General features: G+C 37.1%; 2 protein-coding genes across 9 annotated transcripts in view; both read right to left on the minus strand.

Annotated features, from left to right (window-relative positions):
* Positions 1-19,171, minus strand: part of sgsm2 (small G protein signaling modulator 2) — a 60,459-nt gene extending 41,288 nt beyond the window's left edge. For all 6 annotated transcript variants that reach the window (XM_065281301.2, XM_065281300.2, XM_065281299.2 and 3 more), the window contains exons 1-2: positions 18,928-19,171; positions 15,901-15,976 (exon numbers count right to left, since the gene is read on the minus strand). In XM_065281301.2, coding sequence (XP_065137373.1) covers positions 15,901-15,976; positions 18,928-18,987 — 136 coding nt within the window. In that variant the 5' untranslated portion in view covers positions 18,988-19,171. The remainder of the gene's footprint in view (positions 1-15,900; positions 15,977-18,927) is intronic.
* Positions 19,172-20,526: 1,355 nt separating this feature from the next.
* On the minus strand, positions 20,527-23,519 carry tnfaip1 (tumor necrosis factor, alpha-induced protein 1 (endothelial)). Of its 3 annotated transcripts, none has more exons than XM_065281302.1 (7): positions 23,328-23,519; positions 22,251-22,602; positions 21,977-22,146; positions 21,802-21,885; positions 21,615-21,667; positions 21,341-21,536; positions 20,527-21,261 (listed from the first exon to the last, which is right to left on the minus strand). In XM_065281302.1, the coding sequence occupies exons 2-7, from the start codon at positions 22,489-22,491 to the stop codon at positions 21,043-21,045; spliced, it is 963 nt and encodes a 320-aa protein (XP_065137374.1). In that variant the 5' UTR covers positions 22,492-22,602; positions 23,328-23,519; the 3' UTR covers positions 20,527-21,042. The 3 variants fall into 3 exon arrangements, with proteins under 3 accessions (XP_065137374.1, XP_065137376.1, XP_065137375.1); XM_065281304.2 differs by having other exon boundaries at positions 23,471-23,518; XM_065281303.1 differs by having other exon boundaries at positions 23,428-23,517.
* Positions 23,520-24,476: the final 957 nt, after the last annotated feature.

The raw sequence follows: 24,476 nt of genomic DNA on the forward strand, positions 1-24,476 counted from the left end.
ACCCATTAAAAATTAGGGTCGCAACGGCAGTTCAAAAGGTCGCATATGCGACCATTTTGGTCGCAGTGTAGTTCCCTGCATATTTATTCTATATATTAACCGTCATTAACTTCCACAAACTGACTAAACTTAAGCGTCTAGCATCATCATTATACACAGATATCGGCAGTATTAGCCTACTGTATTTATATAATGCAGCGCATCCAGCGACTGAATAACAAACTATGTGCATATTTTTACAGAAGTATATTCATGTTATATCTAAACAGTCAGCGGATGGTTTAGGGAAATGCTATAGCACAGTCAGAGTCATTAAATTAAATGCGCTGTTTCTCCCTGCCGCTCACTGAACAGAGAAAACGCAGAGCAAGACTATCCCAAAGTGTATCTTGTAATTAATTACGAAATTTGTATTTTATTTTTAAATTGCTGTCTCGTGTTTCTGGGGCATTCGCGAATTAATGACGCATTTGAGTTGATTCCTTACAAAGTGTTGCAAATAAATTAGTCTTTTGAGTCGATTCTTTACAAAGCAAATGGGCCAAACGTTTTAAATTGGTTCGCGAATCAGTTTGAATGAATTTTTCAGATCGCTGCAAAAACGGAATCGTCCGAAGCTGTTTTACTCGTAACCTATGTAGAAACACGCAGAATATAACCAGTGTTGGGTGACGTGGAAATGAATTTACCAATCTTTTAACTTAAAGCAAAACTTCACACATGTACCCGCCATTACATACGCGCGACCTGTTCGTCGTCAGACACAGTTAAATGTGTGAAACCTCCAGAAACACTCTAGCACAGATTGAAGAAAATCCATTGATGATTGACGTCTGATTCGCTGTATACTGTACTGTATGATGTAAGTGATTCTCACAAAACACACGTGACATGACAACATAAGAAAACATGAGTTTTGTCTAAAATCATTTTGTATTATGTAAGTGTAAACTGTCGATGTCCTCAGACAATCTTAGGAGATTCTAATTTATACATAGTGAATGCGAAACTCTTGTCAGTTAACTTGTCTGATATTTCAGCTATAAGCTACGTCAACATTGAGACTAGAGTTAATTTGTAATGCTTGTCTATTCTGTGTTTGTATTCTGAAACATAAACAAAGGTTAATAAAATGTTACATTCTAAACTTCATACTTATATTTATCTTACCAATTTGTGTGTGTGTGTGCGTGCGTGCGTGCGTGCGTGTGTGCGTGTATATCTAGATTTATTTTTTCATGAGTAACTAGTAACTCGCTACTTGAGTATTATTTTCATTGCATACTTTTTACTTCTACTTGAGTAATTATTTATTTAGTTACTTGTACTTTTACTTAAGTAAAGTTTTTGGCTACTCTTTCCACCTCTGTTAAAATCTTCATGAATCTAGGCCGAGTTTATCACGTTTAAGCCTAAATAATCAGACAGATAGCAGCTAGCTATCATAGCTTGCAGACAAGCAGCCTAGGCTACTATTTTTTTGGTAGGCATTAGGCAAACACGTTTGCTGATTTTAATAAAGACCCTGTTATTCTCAGTCCTTCATATAGGCCGTAAGTTAAAAAAAAAATTTTAGGGGGTGCACTTTTTTAGGTCAGAGCAACTGCCCCTAAAAATTCCTGTGCACGTCCCTGCAGACGTGAATAAAAAGTTTTGAATTTGCACAGCTGAAAAATGATATGAATTCTTGTTCAAACAACTCAACCAACATTAAATAAGTTGTCTGTTCTTACTGAAAGCATAAAACCCTGCACAACAAAAACACAATCACAATCAATCTGAAAATATTTGTGCGCACTAGTGTATATACAGTTTTGTGCAAAATAACTCTGGAACAGTTCTCAATGTGAAAGCAAGACTAGAAACCAAATAAAAAACTTTTTTGTCCTCCTGTTGCCGGTTGCATTATTATTTCATATCTGGTTAAGACATTAGTGTGATGCCATTTGCATTTGTATCTATTATCACAAAAGACCAATATTTTATCACAGAGGCATTAGAAACATTCATTTGATTTAACTTTAATAACCTCTACTTAGCAAGTATGAATTAACACAGGAAAAGTGCATCTGACACACAACAGCCCCCTTTTAATGAACAAAATATTACCTCTTATAAATCATCTGCTGCAGTTTAGCATCTTTGCGAGTCATAACGGAGCATTAATGACTGAAGTCCTAGCACGTTTTTCAAGAGTGTAAGACTCTGTTAAGTCATTAGAAGAAAGAGGAAGAGTCTGCTTGAGCTTTCTGCTGAGCTTTCAGAAGATCTTATTAGGCTATAGCACAATTAAGCGTAATCTTTCAGGATCAGACTGAGATTGTGTTTACAGAGCAAAGCAGAGCACATTACCCAGGTGTGGTGTTTTATGAGTCTCAGTTCTGTTAAGGCATAACCCATGAAAGTGGAAGATGTGTTAATCTAACTGCAACACCCTGAAGGAATTAATTTACATTTAACTGGTTGGATGTACATCATCCTACTGATTACACGTCTAGTAAAATATATCAACAGAAAATATTGATTCAATATAAGAAATAAAAACCCACTGCAATTTTATTTTTATAATAATAATTGCGCAATAGAAAATACAAAATGTACGGTACAGTTGATGTCCAGTTTAACGTGTTGTTTTATTTTGACCTTAGCAAGTGATTCCCCAATTCAAGTAGGTCTTGCTTGACTGAAATAGCTCCCCAGAGGTGTTGCAAATATGGCGACTTTCTTTAAATGGCACTTTGCTTATACTGCTGGCTTTCGAGAGCATATGACATGACAAACATGTAAACATGCTCACACCTGCAGCGACACACGTTGATCGATGGCTGTAATCAATGCTACTATCAACTCTCTAGTGGGGGTCTGCTGCCGTCTGTACACTGCGCCTGGGGGGGAGACCCACCTGTGACTGTGCAGTCAAGCTATGAGTCACAGTAATAGACAGTAATGAACTGCATTACAGAGGGACTCGGCAGCTGTGGAGAGCGTGTGGGTGGTGGACTGGAGGTTCTTGAGAAAGAGACTATAGAGAAGATTAGACAAGAAGTGAAAGGAGGAGCAGAAGAAAGACGGAGCTGAAGTGATGAAGAGTGAGGAAATGAGCGGAGAGAGAAATGACAGAAGCAAAACAAGGGATTAATAGAGTAGAAAGAAAAGGGGAGAGAAAAGGAGACTTACGGTGAGTCATCCGTCTCTGGCACATGTGCTGGTTTGGGAGCAAAGACAAGAGAGGCTTAGCAGCGCTGTACTTAATGAACGGCATGATCTTTGTCCCATTGTGTGGACACTGTCCTTATCTCATGGGAATATCATGTCCACTTAGTCAATGTCAACAGGTTAAAATGAATATGTATATTTGTACAGTATGTACTGTAGGTTTACAGTTCAGTTCATGTTAATCCAGATGCTATTCAGGGCAAGAAGCCTTGAGGATACAAAGCTAAACAAGTTGGCTGCAGAAGCAATACTGTGATGTCAAACCATTTTGTTGTGTTAAAGAGATAGTTCCCCTAAAAATTAAAATTCTCTCATCATTTACTCACTCTCATTTTGTTACAAACCTGTATACGTTTCTTTGTTCTGATGAACACAAAGGGAAGATATTTTTAAGAAATGTTTGTAACCAAAACAAACAAAGCACCATTCACTTTCATTGTATTTTTTATCCTACTATGGAAGTCAATTGGGCTTCTCAAAATATCTTCCTTTTGTGTTCATCAGAACAACGAAATGTATACAGGTTTGTAACAACATGGGAGTAAACAATGACAGAATTTTCATTTTTGGGTGAAATATCCCTAAGGTTAATTTTGGGAGCATTTTGCCTTTTATTGACAAGGAGAGGACAGGAAAGTACAGGGTGGAGAGAGGGGAAGGAACAGAAGGGGATGCTGAGCCAGGACTTAAACTTGGATTGGGGACATTTTACAAGACTTTTTTAGTAAAATAAATCTTTGGTGTACCCAGAGTATTTACATGAAGTTTTAGCTCAACATTTGCAATTGCCACTTTGTAGGTATGAGCAAAAAATGTGCCGTTTTTGGGTGTGTCCTTTAAAATGCAAATGAGCTGATCTCTGCACTAAATGGCAGTGCCATGGTTGGATGGTGCTGGTTAAGGGGCAATATTATCCCCTTCTGACATCACAAGGTAGACAAATTTCAATACATTGTACTGGAGTTGCACCGATATATTGGCCAATAATCGCTATTGAACGATAAAGCAATTTGTAATGGCAAATATTTCCTCTCAATCAAAATAGAACAAGAAAATTCAATGAATTTGAACTCTGTGTATAGAAAAGGTAAAGAAGCATCCCTAGTTGTTCAATATTAATGGTCATCATGTGAATATTATGAAAAATTAATCTTCGGAATTTAGTTAATATGACCACTAAACGATCAGCATCGGTAAAATTTTTATCAGTGCATCTCTACATTGTACGTTGCTTTGGATAAATGTAAATTTGGTTATATATCTGTTAAATATCTGTCACTTTACATCCAAATACAATATGTCACAAAATGTTAAAGCTCCAAAAAGCACCAACACCCATCATAAAAGTAATTTAAAAGTTAATAACAGTGAATAAAAACTAATAAAAGTATAAGATTTGTGGGATGGTATGTGTAAGAACAACAAATATGTATATTTAGCGAAAATGAAACCAAATATGGCACAACATTAATTATTTTATATATTATATATATATTATTTTAAATCTCATTGTTTCTTATTATGTTTGAGACTCATTAATATACTGTATTTTATTATAGCCCATGAGAAACAGTGAGATTTAATTACTTATGTGTTGTCATATCTGAATCTAAAACATTTAATGCAAATAAAAACATATTTTTAATTATGATCTTAGCAAAAAAAAAAAAAAACTGAACATAATCTTAAAGTGGTCTTTTTCCACACCTGTATTGTTTCTCTTCAGAAGACATTTATTAACCCACTGAAGATATCTGAATTTCTTTAATGATGGCTTTTATGATGCATGTACAGTATGTGCTTTTTGGAGCTTCAACAAGTTGGGACCTTTACATTGACATTAAACCATAGATTTTTTTTTAAATAAAAACCATTTTCCCATTGAGCTAAAGAAAGGTCACATACAACTGGATCGGCATAAGGGCGAGTAAACTTTGAGAGCATTTTTATTTTTGGTTGACCTATTCTCTTAATGTGTAGATTTTAGTAGCACCAGCAAAGCTGAGATCTTTTAGCCCCAATAAAGTGACCTGTAAAACTAATGCAGGCTTCACCATTACTACAAAACTGAGTACTGATATTAAAAAAAGAACAAAAATAGGGTACCAGTCTATCTCATTAAGTGTTTCTGTCACATAAATGTCAATATTGTCATGGTTGACATTTCCTTTTCTCTTAAACAGATGTTTGATGACTGGTCCGCTCAACTCATAGTCTCAGCAACTGTGGCCGAGCAGATCCAACCATCTGTATGTTTCCGAATAGCTAAAACAAAGAAACTGTTGATCAGATAAACTTTCATAAAGCTGATGGAGGAAGCCTTAAGGAGATTGATTTCCATTCAACTTGTCCGACTTAGTCCAAAAAGATTAGATAAACTCCAGCCTGCCATCACCGCTGTGCCTTTCAGAGAAAAGATTGCTGGTTTGATGGACCCTTAGAGTAAATCAATATTTAATCACCAATTGCGAGATGAAATAAGTGCATATTTAACAGTAAGTGACCTTTTGAGGTCGTAAAACATGTTAATATGCATACACATACAGTTTCCACATTCGAAATCTGGGAATCAAAAATGCTGTTACTAAATTTAGCCATGTGAGTTTGACTTGCTTTGGAGTCACTGTTTTGGAATGATGTGACATCATTATTAGAGCAAAGGAAATACAGGTTAATACATTAAATTGCATTTGTGTGAAGCCTATGATTCAGTGTTTTGAGTTTTAAATAAGTGTCTTAATTAAACACCTTTTCCATTTTCTTTCCTCCTGTATGTTCCTGATCACAAGACTGGAGATTTTCGTGCACCCTCTTTTTAACACTCCACAGGAGGCATACATGTGCAACATCTTCTCACTTCCAAAAAAGCCCCTCTCCCAGCAGGGAATCAATCCTACGCTTTACCTCTCTAACATGCTCCTCTAATTAAGGGAAACAACATCAACTAGTCCAGCAGTACAGAACCAGTAAAAGAACAAGAATAGCAGTAGAATAAAGAGTTGAAATCCTAAAAGATGCAGAGGAGCATCCAGACTCGTGCGCAGCTGGTGTGAGGGAACGTGAGATTTGAGGAGGGATGGGAGCATCACATCTCCAGAAGCAGAGAGAGACAGGATCAACTTTGATAGAGCCATATAGTTTGAGAAATTAATTATTTGCAAGCATGCGTGTCAATAAGATTGAAGAGTTGTTAAATAGTTTTTTCTATTTTTTTGCTATATTTTTCTACATAGTAATATTTTGTATCAGTATTTGCTTTCGAACACAACTTTTGTGCTGCTAACACAATGCTCTTCCAACTGAGCTACAAGAACTCTTACCAGGCAGGGTGTGCCATGACACCATATAGATAAGCTATAAGTTATGAAGGAGTTGACATGCTTAAATAAAAAGCTACACATTACAAATAGTAAAGCAAAAATAGCTATCAACGCAATTTTCATGAAGTAAGATCACCAAAAATGTTCGTTCCACTTAAAAATAGTCCCTGACCGACTGTGAACGGCAACAGAATGCTTCACTTTGATTATGTTGCTAAGGGTGGTTGCTAAGGGTGCTGAGCAGCAGTGATACACAACATCACAGGGTGCAGCAGTCAGCTGCGTTTAATCGTAAAGACGACACAGCTATTGACCAATCAGAATCAAGGACTGGAACTAATCATTTTATAATTCTACATAACATTTAAAATGAATAATGCCAAATATAATAAACAATAAAATTATTAAGCTGATATTTCTTTTAGATATTTATCTATTAAAGGTCCATGTAGATTTTTAGCGGCATCCAGTGGTGAGATTGTATATTTACAACAGCTTGCCCCTCCCTTTCGAAATGCATAGAGAAGCTACGGTAGCCAACACAGGACAAACATGTTATCGAATGAGACAATGGCTGCGTCCGAAACCGCCTACTTCCATACTATAAAGCAGGCGAAAAGCTGTAGGTGAGGTGAGTAGTATGTCCAAAAACAATAAGCGGAAAGTACCTGGATGACCTATTACTCCAGTTAGATTTTGCAGTGTGCATACGATGGATCCTTCACTATACCATGATGCCCCGAGAGAGGAGTTATCCAACTAAGATGAAGAGGCGTCGTCATATTAGGAAATGGCGGAAAGCGGCGATGCGGCTGTATTCGCACTGGAATGACATGATGATGACGTATGTCACGTAATGTATCAACACGGCGGATGTACGTCCGTATCTCATTCATACTACCAGGATTCATACTATACAGTACTTACTTTTTTAACAGTCAGTAAGTAGGTACTTCATCTCATTCAGTACGTACTGTCACAGTATGCGGTTTCATACGCAGGCAATGTAGTGACAAAACGCGCTCCATCCAAAACAGTTCAAATGATTTTGTAATTTGTCACACATACAAGACCATCAGTGAGATGAATTCGATTGTAGGGATGCATTAACGATTAATCACAATTAATCTATAGCAGAATAAAAGTTTTGTTTACATCACATATGTGTGTGAACTGTGTATAATAATTATGTATATATAAATATGCACACATGCATGTATACATTTATGAAATGTTTATATGTGTATATACATTTGTAAATGTATGTGTAATTTATATTTTAGAAAGGTAATATAAGCAATTTTGAATGTGGCATGGTTGTTGGTGCCAGACGGCCGGTCTGAGTATTTCATAATATGCTTAGTTACTGGGATTTTCACGCACAACCATTTCTAGGGTTTACAAAGAATGGTGTAAAAAGGGAAACACATCCAATATGCGGCAGTACTGTGGGCGAAAATGCCTTGTTGATGCTAGAGGTCCGAGGAGAATGGGCCGACTTATTCAAGCTGATAGAAGGGCAACTTTGACTGAAATAACCACTCGTTACAACTGAGGTATGCAGCAAAGTATTTGTAAAGCCACAACACGCACAACCTTGAGGCGGATGGGCTACAACGGCAGAAGACCCCACACATCTCCACTACAAATAGAAAAAAGAGGATACAATTTGCACAAGCTTACCAAAATTGGACAGTTGAAGACTGGAAAAATGTTGCCTGGTCTGATGAGTCTCAATTTCTGTTGAGACATTCAGATGGTAGAGTCAGAATTTGGTGTAAACAGAATGAGAACATGGATCCATCATGCCTTGTTACCACTTTGCAGGCTGCTGGTGGTGTAATGGTGTGGGGGATGTTTTCTTGGCACACTTTAGGCCCCTTAGTGCCAATTGGACATTGTTTAAATGCCGTAGCCTACCTGAGCATTGTTTCTGACCATGTCCATCTTTTTATGACCACCATGTACCCATCCTCTGTTGGCTACTTCCAGCAGGATAATGCACCATGGCACAAAGCTTGAATCATTTCAAATGGTTTCTTGAACATAATGAGTTCACTGTACTAAAATGGCCCCCACAGTCACCAGATCTCAACCCAAAAGAGCATCTTTGGGATGTGGTGGAATGGGAGCTTTGTGCCCTAGATGTGCATCCAACAAGTCTCCATCAACTGCAAGATGCTATCCTATCAATATGGGCCAACATTTCTAAAGAATGCTTTCAGCACCTTGTTGAATCAATGCCATGTAGAATTAAAGCAGTTCTGAAGGCGAAACGGGGTCAAACACAGTATTAGTATGGTGTTCCTAATAATCCTTTAGGTGAGTGTATATATGTATAATATATATATATATGTAAATACTTTATATATATAAAAAAAATCTTAAAATGATACATGCATGTGTGCATATTTATATATACATAATTATTATACACAGTTCACACACATACATGATGTAAACAAAAACTTTTATTCTGCTATAGATTAATCGTGATTAATCGTTAGGCATCCATTTGTTTTGTTGAACTTAGTTACCATCCTCTGACAAACAACTGTATGAACTGATTTTTATTTAGTCTACTAATTTTAGTTTGCAATTAACACTTAATTGCAAGTGTTAATTTTGTACACTCTATAAAGCCAATCACACACCAGCACACACACACACACGCATCATTCCGATAGGTGCACTGAACATGACTGCATTCCCTGGTGCAGAAAATCAGCCACAAATCCCAAATGACAACACAAAAATAACATCTAGATTGTCAGTCAAAAACAACAAAAACACCTACAAAGACACCTGAGACAGTACTTCTCATCATCCCCGTGGATGACTCCGCTAGGCCCTTGTCATTTAACACCGAGCGGCTCTCTGCGTAGTCTCCAGGCTGATGAAATCAATGAGAATATGGCGTTGATCCTGTCCTTGCGAGAAGAACGAATTGTACAAGAGAAACTGCAGGGGTCTTGTGTGCTCCTCAGTTCCATAACAGGAATAATCACATGGATTGTAAGTGCACGTGATGTCATTCATGCGAATCGCACCTGCGTAAAGCTGTCAGGGATCAAGCACGTTGCCAGCTGATATGCCAGGAGCCACTTTAGGCCAAAACTGAAGGAGTACGATGCTCAGATATTACCAAATTTGGTAAACCTAAAAAAGATTCAGCAGCTAATGGTTACATAACCGTGTGTATTTGTGTTTGTGTTTCAGCAAATTTGTACGTAATAGCCTATGACATGGACAAATCCCTGTATAGAAACAGTGGGTTGTCATGGTGACAGACTTTAATCAGTGGTACACCAGGGTCTCATGCAGGCTCTCTGGTCTCCCTAAATGATGCCCACAACACTGCCTGTCAAAAATAACTCAATGCAATTAGACACTGGTGCAGCTATATATGAGATGAGGTGATCAGATTATAAGATTACTGTTACCGCCCCTCTGTGTGATATTCATATGACCAATAACGTAAAAAACAAAAAATGGATACTGCAAATTTTGCCGTTTACTTCGATTTTAAGATAAGATGTTCAAATGTCACAAGTACGCTATTTGGTTTAATCATTTGTAAATATAAATGTCCCACATAAGGAAAAATTGATGATGGGCCGTTGAAATTGTAATTGTTTTCTTGTGTGACCAACCCTTAGTTTCAAAAGTATGTGTCCCATATCTGCTCCTGCCCCAAATAAAATGTTAAATTCTTGTCTGTAGCAAAAATATTAAAACTAATTGTAGTCAATGGGTAAATGAAGCTTGAAAATGTACTCGAACTATTCCACATTTGTCTTGGCCACATCAGAGCGAACAGCTGCGTGTTTCACAAATAAAGTCTGCGCTCTGTCTAATTTGAATGTGGATCTCACGCAAGACTCATTCACAAGATGTTTCATCTTGAGAATCAGCTGAGGAACGCTGGGTAAACAGAAATGACTCATAACTCTATTCATTCACTCATTAGTTTATAATTAGCTCACAGTGTTGCAGGTGTTGGAGAGAAAAACTGTAAATTTTCATCACGGCTCAATATGATGCTTAGCGATTTAAAACTGCAGACCAAAGTGTTTGCTATTTGTACAAGAAGACGGGAAAAACAAGACCCATATTTTGCTTTCTAGTTTTGTTTGCATTCCAGGATTCAGGAAGTATCGGATGTCACATGATGTGACATTGTGCCCAAATTCGCGTTCATGGACAGTATCTTAATTTAAAGGCGGGGTGCATGAATTTTGAAAAACACTTTGGAAAAGAGAGTCGGGCCGAGTACCAAAACACACTTGTTGCCAATCAACAGTAAGGGGCCTTGTCTACTAACCAACATCGTTGCCTGGGTTGCATATGTGTGGGGCGGGTCAATCAAAAGAAGGTCCAGATTATATTTAGAATGCTTTCAAATGTCACCATTGGCTTTCAGAGATCATACATTTAAATAGGAACACTGATGAAGCACAGTGTGTGTAGGTATGCAGGTGTAGTATAAATATATTCAGGCACATACTGTACAGTACTACACCTGCTGCTATTATGGCATTGCCCTTTGTATGAACTATGACGTTTTAATAACATACTAATTACAATAAAGTACTATTTAAACATAAGGAACAACTTTTGGAAACCTATAATGATCTGCCCGACTCACAGCTCTCCATCATTTCAAATCTAACATCTCCTTTAGGTCTTTGTGGTAGCAAAGTGTACTTCTTTTTCTTCAACCAGCAGAGCATTGCGTTTGCCGTGGAAAAGTTATGAATTCGATCCCGGGGAACTCATAAGCTGATAAAAGAAATATATGAATGACTCTACACTTAAAAAAAACTGGTTGCACATGATTGAATTTAGTTTTACGTAAAAAAATTGTAGGATCTATGTAATTTAATTATGTACACCAGTTCAACATGATTGAATCAACTTTTCTCAAAATGAAATTCATTTTAATTAATGTTAATTAAATTTTAAGAAAACCTAATTTAATCATGTGCAACCGATGTCCAGAAGTTGTTTTTTTTTTCAGTGTAAGTCACTGAAAAAAGGACATGCGCAGTCATCCCTGTCATTTCTGAATGGCCTGAAGCCGGGATTAAGTTTAATTCAAGCGCATGTATTTGATGAACATAAAATACATGCCGAGATCATTCGGTCAATATTGGCAGAGATAGCATTTAACAGATTTTAAATCTAAGCTTCTCATATTGCACATATTGACTAGATTTTCGCCAATTACCTTTTTTTGCTTAATATTGCATACAAATTAAAGCCTTGGCCGCATGGTAGGTCTTCTAATATAGTGCAATAGTGTTTTGCCAAAGTGAAATCCCTTTCCGATCCTACCCTCTCTCTTCATACGTATCCCTTCCTGTTAGTCTCTTTTGTCTTATTTTAAAACAGTAAAGCCAAAAAAACAAAAATAACATGATAAACCAAGGTCTGTTATTTGATTCCCATTGATTTGCTAGTGGGCTAACAGCTTAGGCTACATGCTGACCCCTTACACAACCCACTACTCGTTCATTTTAAATATGCAAGGAGGAAGAAGCTGTCAGAGCACAAAGGCCAAACCATTTTTAAAGAGTCGAATCAGTACACAGTTAGGACATCAAATCATGTCAAAATGATCAAATATACAAGATGAATGCACACGAAAGGCATAATTGCAAGTGGGAAATGAGCAGGGTTCTCATTGCTCCCACTTGGTGTTTTGGGGGCGTTTGAATTAAAGTATCATGCAGGAGCCCTTATATAAAAACGTAGATTCATAGCATAGTCATTGTGCATCAGTTATACGCCTAATGAACATCTTTGACAGAATGAAAAAAGACACATGGAATCAAATTAACCAAAATCAATTAACATCCTAATTGCATCTTTGTAAGAAAGAAATCCTTGAGGGTATAGCTATCGTCCAATGTCTAGTTTCCAACCTACTACGACTGAAACGTCCTTATTCTGATTGAAAACGAGATAAAGTGCAATTTCTGTATGCTACACTACACAGAGATCGGTAAAGGCACTTAGCCGTGTAATTCTAAAACAAGCATTTTTGGTGTGGCAGTAACACAGAGACTACTGTATTATGACATCAGCACTGATGTGCCTAATGGCTCGATATCTGAATGGGCATGTCTGTACAGCGTGTGCTTGGCATTATGGAAAGGCAGCAGGTACCAGTACAGGCACATGATCCGAAAGAAACACCAATATCAAAACACACCAAAAAGGAAAGCAGTGAAATGAGTCATCTGACAGATGCTACAATTCTGGGAAACACTGCGTTTTGAAACTTTTGAAGAAAGGCCACTGAGTGACTAGTTTAAAAAGCAAATATCTATCAGTATAAAATGTTACTGCCATCTTCTTTCTAATGGCAAATGCTCCGAAACTTTCGCTTTTTCTCACTGCACATAAATCAAATTAGTTTTCACATCTGATCATTATGTTGGTCATTTTGCAAAGTAATGAAATTAGACTGGTTTGTTTAGACAGTGTAGGCTTTTCTAGTATATATCCGATAGCCGCCTTAGTCACAAAGGAGTGTACTACTGCCATTGAAATGAATGGGAATGCTAACAGAACGTTTCCTCCAGATTACCTTAGTCTGTACAAAGCCTTTACATCGCTCAAATGCATCTTCATACACCAGCATCCCACACCCTAAACAACAAGCATCATCCTTGTTCACTGGCACAATTCTTTGTGATCAAACATTGCCTGAAACATAATTTAGCTGAGAAGTGCACTGTCGTACGCTGGCGTGACGTGGGCGAGAGCGTGAGAGCTCCAGGATGAAATTGAGGGGGTGATAGGATGCGTGGGGAATCCGTGACTGAAGACTCTCGTCTGTAATAGAGGGAAGCTGCTCTGCTTTTCGGTGGTGACAACGGATTGGCAAAGCTCCCAGACCACCCATCCCTACCCACATACACACACACACACAAACTCCTCTGAAGAATAGCATTTACAATGAATCCTCAAAACATCCAGTCACGACTATAGGACACTCGTACCCTTTAACACCCCAAACGCTTTAAATCAGTCATGCACTTTATACCTCTATTGTCCCTAATCAGGAGACAGAAAAATACAAACTAGGAAACAAAATGTGCAAAAGGAATTCATACATTGTATTCTTATTACTGTAGCACACATCTAAATTCTCCATCCAAATCTAAAAGCACATTATCAGAGACAGAAAACAAACATTAAGTGTAATATGTGCAATCTTTTTGTTAAAATATTTTGTTCTTTCCCAGCTTAATATGCAGAAATGACTAAAACTAAGCAATACATAAACAAAATTTACTATTAAGTGTCAAAACTGTGACTCTGTGCTTTCATTAACATGTGTCTCTTTTTATTTGACTGTCCCGACTATTAGCATTCGTAATTTCGTGGTGAAATTACCCACTGGCTTTAATTTAACAATATGTGAGAAGATATGCTGAATATTTAACATGATATAAGATTTTACAAGAAATAACATATACTGAATATTTAACTAGACTTGTAAACAGGGCAGCTCGTTGGAATGCTTGATTCTGATTGGCCAGTCGTGACACTTGCAGGTTTGTTATTCCCAGATAACAACTGCTCAAAACTAAAAACACACAGTAAGTGTGTTTGTGACATTTGAATGCCTTGTCTCATCTTATAACCGACTGCTACGTGGTCTGTTTAATATTATATGGCTATATTAAATCGTATATCTTTATATCACTGCTGTGAATAGGAGCAGCAATGTGCAAATGCATAAAAGCAATGATCAGCTGATTAAAATCTTAAATGGTTCCCAGCATGCATCGTATGGAACCACAGACACTGATTGCCTCAACACACTTCTTTACAGTTAAGCTTAGTGTAATACACAGCCAGATTAATATCATGGCATAGACAAGATTTGATCTGGTCGTGCTGTGAAGTTGATTAGCAGGTGCTGAAATGTCATATTCAAACTAAATGTAATGAACAACTATTAAAAGGGGTTAGAAGAAAGATTTCCACACAGCAAAAACAAGCAATAACTCAAATCTATTAACATGTGTTGCACAATTAAAAAGTCTGAACATGCGCAGAAGAAACTGGAGAGAGAGAGAGAGAGAGAGAGAGAGAGAGAGAGAGAGAGAGAGAGAGAGAGAGAGAGAGAGAGAGAGAGAGAGAGAGAGAGAGAGAGAGAGAGAGAGAGAGAGAGAGAGAGAAAATGAGTGATTCATGGTGCAGTCCAGACTCTGACATCACTGCTTGTCATCATTTGACCTTTAACCTTAACTAATTGAAGCCGTTCCATTTTAGTTATTTAACAAGAGCTGACTGGGAAAATATTACGCATTCTGATTAATATGCATTTTTGCACAAACATGACAAAATGGCATGGTTTATTAAGAGTTTAGGTTACGCAGGCAAACAGTAATTTTTGTATTTATAGTGACATGCTCATGTTTTGTGCTGTCCTGATCTTCACACAACACAACAGCCGAGTCTCAGCGCAGAAGCTGACACGCCATATTGACGGAGACGCATAAACTGTAAATATCAACGTGCAAGAATCTGCTATGTGTGAAACAGAAATTCATTGCAAAGTCATATTTGCATTCACACATAGCTCTGTACGCAAATCGCTGCATTTAAACATTAATCAAACAACATTTGGAAAGAACATATGAAGAGCTTAGAGATGCACCCTGTAAGTGCGTCTGTATGTCAATATTCTAATATATTCGATATACCACCTTTAACCGGGTTAAAGGACATGCGGTACTGTTCATCCAATTTGTACTTAGAGGACTTTGCTGAAAAACTGATTCTGTCAAACTGATAATTCTGAATGGCTTGAGGCTTGGAGTTAGTGGATTCGAAGTGAAAGTTTTTGATGAATATAATAGGTGCCGAGCGAATTCTGTTAATATCATTATTAACATATTATTATTTTTTTCAAAGGTGCCCTTTAGGGGATTTTGGATCTGTACTACTGTACTAGATGGATGGATGGATGGCAATATCTGTGTTTTTATGATGCCACGCTGCATTGGTGTATCCCACAGTAGCTGACGTAACAAACTCATGCCTGCACTAATGTTCCTGCCTCTGTTTTACTGGAGCAAAGAGAGTGAGTCACACACACACACCCATTACCAGTCACCCGTACCGGACAAATCAACCCTATTTCTGGCAGTGATTCAAAGCCGGAACTATCATGCCAGTTAAGCCCCGCTATCCTTTTGCTGAACCTGATGAGGGTCTCCCATCGATTATCTGGCGGTAAAATCATGTTCATGGTCACAAATGTCATGAGATGTGCCTGACAACCTAATCTATCAGATTTTGTACATGTGATATCCAAAAGAGCTCTTGATTTTGTACTCACTGCAAAGTGCAATGACGTGGCTGCTGTCCTCGTGCACAAACTTCTTGGTCACAGCCTCCTCCATAATCTGCTTCACCTAAACATGGAAAGACAAGTAATTAGGATCTGGCAAGACATAATGGCCAAAATCTTTTGGCACATTCGAACCTGGCACAGAAAAGCAACTAATTGTTCACGGCAATGTGAGCACAATTGCTTTAATTGGACATTAACTGATAAGTAAAAAGTGTATAGACCTGTGTCAAATGAGGCTTCGTCAAATTCTCCTAGCTGTCGGTAGTAGAGCAAATCCCAGACTAATTAATAACAATCCTTGCAGGCTGTTTTAGGCTGTTTGTGTAATTTGAAGAACAGCAGAAGGGTAATTGTAGCATTGAGAGGCAGCAAATTACGGGCATCTGCTGATTACCGAGTTGTTTGCACCCTACGCTACGAGATTTGACACAAGGCCAATATACAGTGCAAGACGCAATATTGAAAAGCTGATGTATTTCCAATGGCCGGAAGGGGGGAATTAAAACGGTTGGGAGTGAGTACACCGTAGTAGTCTACATCTGTCACGTTACATAATGAGCCTGGAATGATTGAGTACAGTTGGATGGTGAAATATTACACAGAAAATTGTAAATGCTTAATGTAAGCCATGCACTGTATTCATACGAACACAATGGCATTAAAACCCGTTTCCAGCCAAGCTGACAGCGTTAACAATGGCACTAATGAAGTCATCACTCAAGGCCATTTACAGCTGAAAAGAGGACGACGAGGAGCTTGTCAGGGTAAACACACACACATATATGCAATATGTGGCCGTTACAAGACAGATATCTCAGATGCTCAGTTAATTTACTGTCTATCACTCAATGCAAAATGCGGTGTTATTCTCTTAATGCTTCTCAAAGCGGACATCTGGGAAATGCAACACTCAGTCACACAGATACGGCTATAAAAGCAGCCCTAAAGCTCTTGTTTTTACTGAAAAAAGGATCCTATAAACGGGATGCATTTTGCTATAAAAATAAATGATTCATAAATATTAAATAGACCATTGCAAGATGGTGGCACATTGATGTCATTATATGGCCAATAAAAATTGAGGTTAAAAAAAGTAAGGAATGAAAAAATGAAACTAAGTTGTTTTGCTTTTGTTGGAGCCATCCCTGCTTCATGCAGCTGTATTAATCGTCCACTGATGCAATTTAACTTCTTAGGTAGCTGCTGATGCTTTCAGTTGCTAGGCAACCAGAAGGAGGCTGACTGCAGCCTTAAGTGACAGAGACCTGGGCTGTAATACAAAGAAAGTCAATGGTGGACAAAAAAATCTAATTCTGTGGAAACAGTGGGGCTCTTATTCAGTCATTTTTCAGATTTATTTGTTTTTAGTTTCTCGCTATGAGCGCAACAGTTTAATGTGAAGAAATGGACAAACCTACCTCATGTGTTGTGTAGTATATATTTAAATAGTTTGTTGAATATATCAATAAACTCTCATTCTACATTTAAGGAACAAACAATTATTCATAATGTACAATTGTCTCCAGGGCAAACAAAATATAATCCACAATGAACCCTATTTAGGTGAAATAAGTAAAGAACGGGGAAGTTAGACTCCGTTTGGAGGTAAAAGAGAAGACTGAAGCTAATGACGATGATTTTTAAAACGTAAAGAACTTAAGCCAAATATTATTGTATTCCTCAAAATTATTTCTGATGGCCTTTACCATTGCGAGAAATGACATCTGCCATGACTATGCGCATAAAGTTCAAAAGGCTGGGTAATCTATGTGGACGCAGTCTGCTCTAACAGATGAGACATCCTGCTACTAATTTAAAGTCACTATTCTTTCCTGCAAATTCATTCAAGATTTCTATTATTCATCGAGACCAAATTTAAAAATAGCCTTTTTCCACAAAGTGAGGCAAAAGATATTAATTATAGTGATGATAAAGAATGTAATAGCTTCTTTCATTTCACAGCTCCTGAACTGAAAACCAGCCAAACTTCGTGAATGTGACGTCTTACCAAACAATCACTGACTTATCAGTGTATTTTGCACAAAAACAACAACAACCCTGTTTATTAACTAGAGCTATAAAGGGGTTAGTGACAAAAACATCAACCCATTACATTTTTAGTTATAACAGAAAAGTAGCCTATAGTATTAATTCCTCCTCTCGTGCATTGTATGATAATAACAAAATGTTTTGCAGGTATAATTCTTTTCAAAAAATAGTCAAATTGTGTAAATTTGGTTATGGTTGTGTGTAATGCAGTATGCCCTGACAAGTTCTATGTAATGTGAAAAAACAGTGTCGATAAACTACAGTAGCTAGCACTGTTTAATGCAGGGATGCTCAAAATGTATGATACTGTAAATGGTATCATTTACACAAAATTAAAACAAGCTCTTTGATATGGACATGTAGGCTAAAAGCTCAATATACTGTATAGTGTTTCAGCATTATAAAGTTTTTATACCTCTCTCTTAAAATAACGTTATAAAGTTTGCATGGTCGGTGGGATCCCTAAAGGTCTCTTGGTGGCTTATCAACCAGGATCTTGGGAAGGAAATGTTGCCGTCAATTAGTCACGTTTACACTACAACAAGCAGGACGATTACTTGACAAAAACACGTTATTATTTTTATTAATGGTCAAGCGTTTTGTTATATTTCGTCATGTTTACAGGATGCAAGATATTGATCACAACAGAAACCACTACACGATACAGTACATAGGCGGATAAGGATGAAAATTTCAGAGTCCGATCAGCTCTACAGGTGAACGAATGTAAGAGATGAAAACTGTGGTGTAACTGGATCGCCTGGTCATTGCAACTGGTTACAAATTGACAAACCACTACAAACTTATATATAACAGTGAGTTACATGAAATAAAACGCATTCTTCACATCTGCAGCCATTAACGTTACCTCACTGTTGACTAATCGTACAACCCCTCATGTTTCAGCATACAAACATCAGAACAAAATAAAAACTCAATGCATATGAAATAAATGACACTTACCTCTCTTTTCACGTTCCATAGTAATTTCTCTTTAAATTCTTCATCTGTGGTCGAACTCATTGTCCCTGACTGTTAAACAACCAAAGAGCACTGTGCACCGTTGCGAGACATAAATCTAAACGGTTCGCGTGTCTTCTTCCAAATATTTCTTTATCCCACCTTCCTTTTCATATAAACGTGTGTCCTGACAGCTGAGCGTTGACGCATCTATGCACCGCCGTAGCGCATCGCGAAGCCATCTTCAGCTCCTTTATGACGCAATCACCGCTGGCCCCGCCCCCTCGTCATTGTTGATCAATGGGCGCTTCACGCGCCGTATGCCACAGGCTGTTCAGGCTGTGACGGGGATTTATTTATAGCTCCTCTCCACGTTTGACAGCTCATATGGAGGCGCTTGTGATGGTTTAAGAAATCAGTGCATTGTCAGACGTTCAGCATTTCATGATGTATGTACTATTGGATTCAAAAGATATGTGATGCATAAAATGGGAATGACATCATGATATAAGGAAAACAAAGGTGTGTTGTTATCTAAAAATGGCACAGATGCAAGGTGCAAAATGTTTTCTGAACAAAAATAGCACAGACTAAAAAGGAAATCTCAGCACATTTCAAAGCACCATTTTGGTATACCATAGATAGAGCTTAAAATGTCTATAATAATTAGACTATTACCTCTAATGGTAGCTAGATACAAAACAAAGCTGCTATAGATCCTAACACATTTTTGTTAAAGAAAATATATTTTTCTGTAAACAACAAAAAGTGAACCAATAGATCATTACAAGGCTTTAAAATGCAAAAGTTTTTGGCTTTTAGTATGAATATGTTAGCCTTTAAGGAAAACACCACAGTTTTTCAATAATTTACTATGTTCTTATTTCAACTTAGACAAATTAATACATCTTTTTTCAATGCATGCACTTAATCTTTGTACAGCGCGTCGTGAATGTGTTAGCATTTAGCCTAACCCCATTAATTCTTTAGGATCCAAAATTACTGTGACCTCTGGCGCAGTAATATTAATGGAAGTTTGAGTAAGAGGGGGAGTTCACAGGAGTGATGATGTTAATGCACGCCGAGGTCGAAATGCTGCAAACTAAGTGCTCTTCCGCCAAACAATATTCTTCTTATCTTTTATCCGCTTAAAAAAATCGCCACGTTTTGTTTTGTGCCACCACACTTACTCGTGGAAGTGTTTGCTGGCTTCTATATTCATCCCTGTTTGGATCCTAAGGAATGAATGGGGCTAGGCTAAATGCTAACACATTCACGATGCGCTGTACAAAAATTAAGTGCACGCATTGAAAAAAGATAGGTATGTATTAATTTGTCCAAGTTGAGGTAAGAATATAGTAAAATATTGAAAAAACTGTGGTGTTTTCCTTTAAGGATATCTATAAACTATTGACAAAAATCACATTTAGAAGATGTAAGCATTTAAAACAACTTTTAACTTCTGTCAACACAGATTAATTATTTTTTTATAAAATTACTTTGCACTTCAGCTTCTCATTCGAGGCTTCCAGGCTGTTTGAGCATGAGGTAAACTAAATGCTGTTGGCTGTTTTAAAGGAGAATGAGCAACTCGTCCCAAACTAAAATTTCAAGTCAATTTAATTCGAACATTTGTAGTCATTATCACTTATTACGCATAACTAAATTTTATCAAATCAATTTCATATACAATCCATTTAATTTTAAATCACAGTATAAGTGATTCAGCAAGGCATAAGGTATAAATCTAGTTTCTAGGTTACTAGAAACACTAATTAATTTCACAGATTCATTTTGGCAAAACGTTATGAAATGTAAAAGTTCTTTGATTAGGTTAAGTCATTTCTAAAGTGTTTTCCTCTAAAAAATAAGCATAAAAAGATGAGGTAAATTAAATGAAAGAACTGACAGCAATGCTAAGTCAACCGTTTGTTATCTTCACATTAATATAAAAACTCTCAAGATAGCATTTCATCAAAACCATAGATTGTCAAGCTTCCTCTTGCAGTTTTACCTCTTTCGGTAAATAATTATAAAGTGGTGATATGTTCTCTCAGTGATTTGTGCGGGTATCTTAGTGTTCCCTATATTTACACACAGGAAGCCTCAATTTACAGGCTAATGTCCAAGTGGTCTGTCATCATAAGTACTGTATCTTTTGATGTGAATTCGACGCACACGCTCCCTCAGCTCCACAGCCTCCTCCTCTTCACTGTGCGAGCAACATTTGTTACGTCTGCGAGTGGCCTCCAACAGAGAGTTATCTGGGACCGGAAGAGTCTCGTAAAGCAATGCATTTAGCGTCTCCTCGTAGATCCGTGCCTCTGGAAACTCAACCTGAGAGCGTAACAAGAGTTTTGCTTTATACATTTTAGTAGATGACGACTATATCTGCCTATGAAAGTGCATCACTTACCTTTGTCTGTTTCTTCTCAGTAGCATAAACGATAGATGTGCAGCAGACTTCCGCTAGCTTGCGACCCTGACCGTAAAAGGACCAGCAGCAGATCTCGTCTCCAATAACATCTTTGATGAAGAGTACACGACCGCTGTAGCTCAGTGACAGCTTCTCGAACAACTCAATGTTCTTGAGTAAGTTGTCATCCGAGTTGCTTTAGAAACAAGAATTAAGATCAAACTATATAGACAGTCAAACATCTCAACTGCGACATAAAATAACTCATATTTACCTTGTATAGGAATATTTGTTGTTCCCTCGGTTGTAGAGTAGTTTCACGACTGGCTGCAAGTAAAAACAAAACAGCTGACATGAGACATTTAGAGTTAAAGATGATCTTGTGCTTAAATAATTTTAAAGAAACCTAAAAACCAACAAAGCACTATCAGGGTAGAGTTACATTGCAGTCAAACCCTTACTCTCTTACAGCCTTGTACAAGTCTCTCCTCCTCTTTAGGAGATGTTATGACTGGGATAACACACAGTGCTTTTTCTTTATTATCCTGAAAAAATCCAGCAGCAAACCATCAAATGAGTTAACTCATTTTTCTTTTGAAAAAAAACCAAGCAATTTCATCATAAGTCTCTACTAACCTGCAGGGCCCTCTGGCACAAGTCTATCAACCCCTTGATCTGGTAATACTTGGCCTCCGCCTGGAGCTCCATGATACTTTGTCTGCTTTTGGGCAAAGTCACTAATCCATCACGGAGATAGCTGAGAATTGAACCAAAGTGTTTCCCACAGCGATCGATTAGAATCCAACCTAAAAGATCACAGGACTCAGTGTAACTGCACAGACACCACACAGGCCAAGGGTAAAGAGGTTACATCTTATCTGAAAGTGACTGCACTGGATAAATAGCTCACCTTCCTTATCAGTGAGTACCTCCATCTTGCCGCTAAACATGGACCTCAGCAGGGTGTCCTGCCGGGTGAGCACTTGAAGAGTGGAATAGTACAAATTTCCACCGACATTGAGCTGCACGTATTTGCTGCCGGTCACTCCACGATAGGTGCAAGTTTTTGTCTTGGGACAGGCCACGGAGGACACTGACACGATGGGCCCGGTTTGTGGTTGAAGCTGGTGCAGGCAGCTCTCCCCTGACATATCCCGCTGTAGGTAGATAACCACCCTGCACACAATGGGTCTAATTTCCCCCGCCGTGGTGAATGCTGCTTGGCAGGACTAGTGATGCCAAACCTTCCTGTACCACATAACCTTAAAAAAGCATGTTAATATTACTTTAATTATTCTAAACTTCAAGACTGGTATCATTAATATTACTATGCTTTACTCTCATATAATTTAAAATAAAAAGGATACTTTTGTATGGATATATAAATGTGATGGATATATAAATGTGACCCTGCCTGTTAAACCCAGCTTAAGTCGTTTATTTGTGATTTACTGTTTTTTTTTTACATAAAATCATCCTACATAACATGAAGAATAATCTGTAAAGAATATCCTTGATATCTTTAAAACTGACAGAGTAAGGCCATGTCCAATACTGAAATTAAAATGGTTGAAATCAAACTAATTAGATTATGACTTATGAGACTTTAGCCTGGTTTTTACAAAAATTAATTCAGAAAAAAGCTTATAACAGAGCTTTAAATACTTCTGTTAACGGAGGTTTATAAACCTACATGAAAAATACTTTAATATAGTAAACTGTAATAAAGTAAATAAATTCCTAAATACTACTGTATAATGTTACAGTTTTTGAACCTTAGTATAGTAAATACTATGGGCTATAGTTGTAATTATACTATAAATAAAATACTCTAGTATTACAGTTTACTATAGTATTTTTGAACCTTACTATAGACTTTGGTTATGAAAACTGAATTTAAAATGTGAACATCGCTGGATTTTACGTCTAACACAGTAAAATGTAAAAGTTGTAACAAAAAGAAACTTTCCAGTAATCAACAACTTACCAATCTTCTCCCGTAACTTGTGGGAGTTTATCCAAACCCAAAGACTTGATCAGTTAAACAATTTTACTTCGATCACATTTGACTAGTAAAAATATCTTACCTAATTTAAAAACAAAACTCGTATTTTTAGTAGCGATACACACCCATCTGAGCTTTCGTTTCTTCTTCTTGGAAAGCACATGCAACAGGTTGAAACATGACAAGATTTTACTGCCACCCATTGGCTTGTAGATGCTTATACTAGTTTAGTACAGTTAGGTTGCCCGAGGCCATAATAAGTGTTGTAATAACATATTGATAACCATATAAATATAGATAGCACTAATTAAAATATATAAAAAAAAATAATATTATAAATTAAGATAAGCAGCTTGATAATTTTACAGAGAGTGGCGGGAAGTTGGATTGTTTTTGGTTTCGATATTTGTTTGGTAAAAACCGTAACTTTTTGTTGACGTATTTGTTTACATTGGTTAATTCATTAGGTAGCATAAACTATCAATAAACAATAATGCTATAGGATTTATTGATCTTAGTTCTTGATGTTAATTTCAGCATTTACTAGCATTTCATACTGTTAACTGTTAACATTTTACAAGTTAATGCACTACAACCTAACATGACTAATTGTTTTACCATCAACTAACATAAACAAAGATTAATAAATGCTGATAAATTATATTGCTCATTAGTACGCATTTACTGAAGTTAACAAATACAACCCCAATGTAAAGTGTTATAAATATCTATTAGTATTATTTTAGAATAAAGCGTAGGATAGAAACCGAAGTTGACATGTTTAAAGCACAGGTTTTGAACAGTACATAACTTAAAAATTAAAAATCTATGTGTGACTTTTATTTTGAAACTTATGACAGAACACACAGAATGCACTAGATTTGTTATAATATACAATTCATATCTTCTTTAGATGACTTCTTAGCATTATTATTACTGCTTTACGCCTTATTAAAAACAGCTGTTAAATAATGAAAGCAGCTGTTAAATATTTTCGGGTACTTGCTTTTATCAGCATATGGAAGTGACTTTTATTGCATTTGAGGAACCGCCCTCGCGACGTGTTTTTATAGGCTCGATTGCATCCACTGTTTCTGTCAATCACCCCAGACGTATCCAATCAAAATCGTT

Source organism: Paramisgurnus dabryanus, chromosome 8 (genome assembly GCF_030506205.2).
Source record: "Paramisgurnus dabryanus chromosome 8, PD_genome_1.1, whole genome shotgun sequence".
Classification (NCBI taxonomy): Eukaryota; Metazoa; Chordata; class Actinopteri; order Cypriniformes; family Cobitidae; genus Paramisgurnus; species Paramisgurnus dabryanus.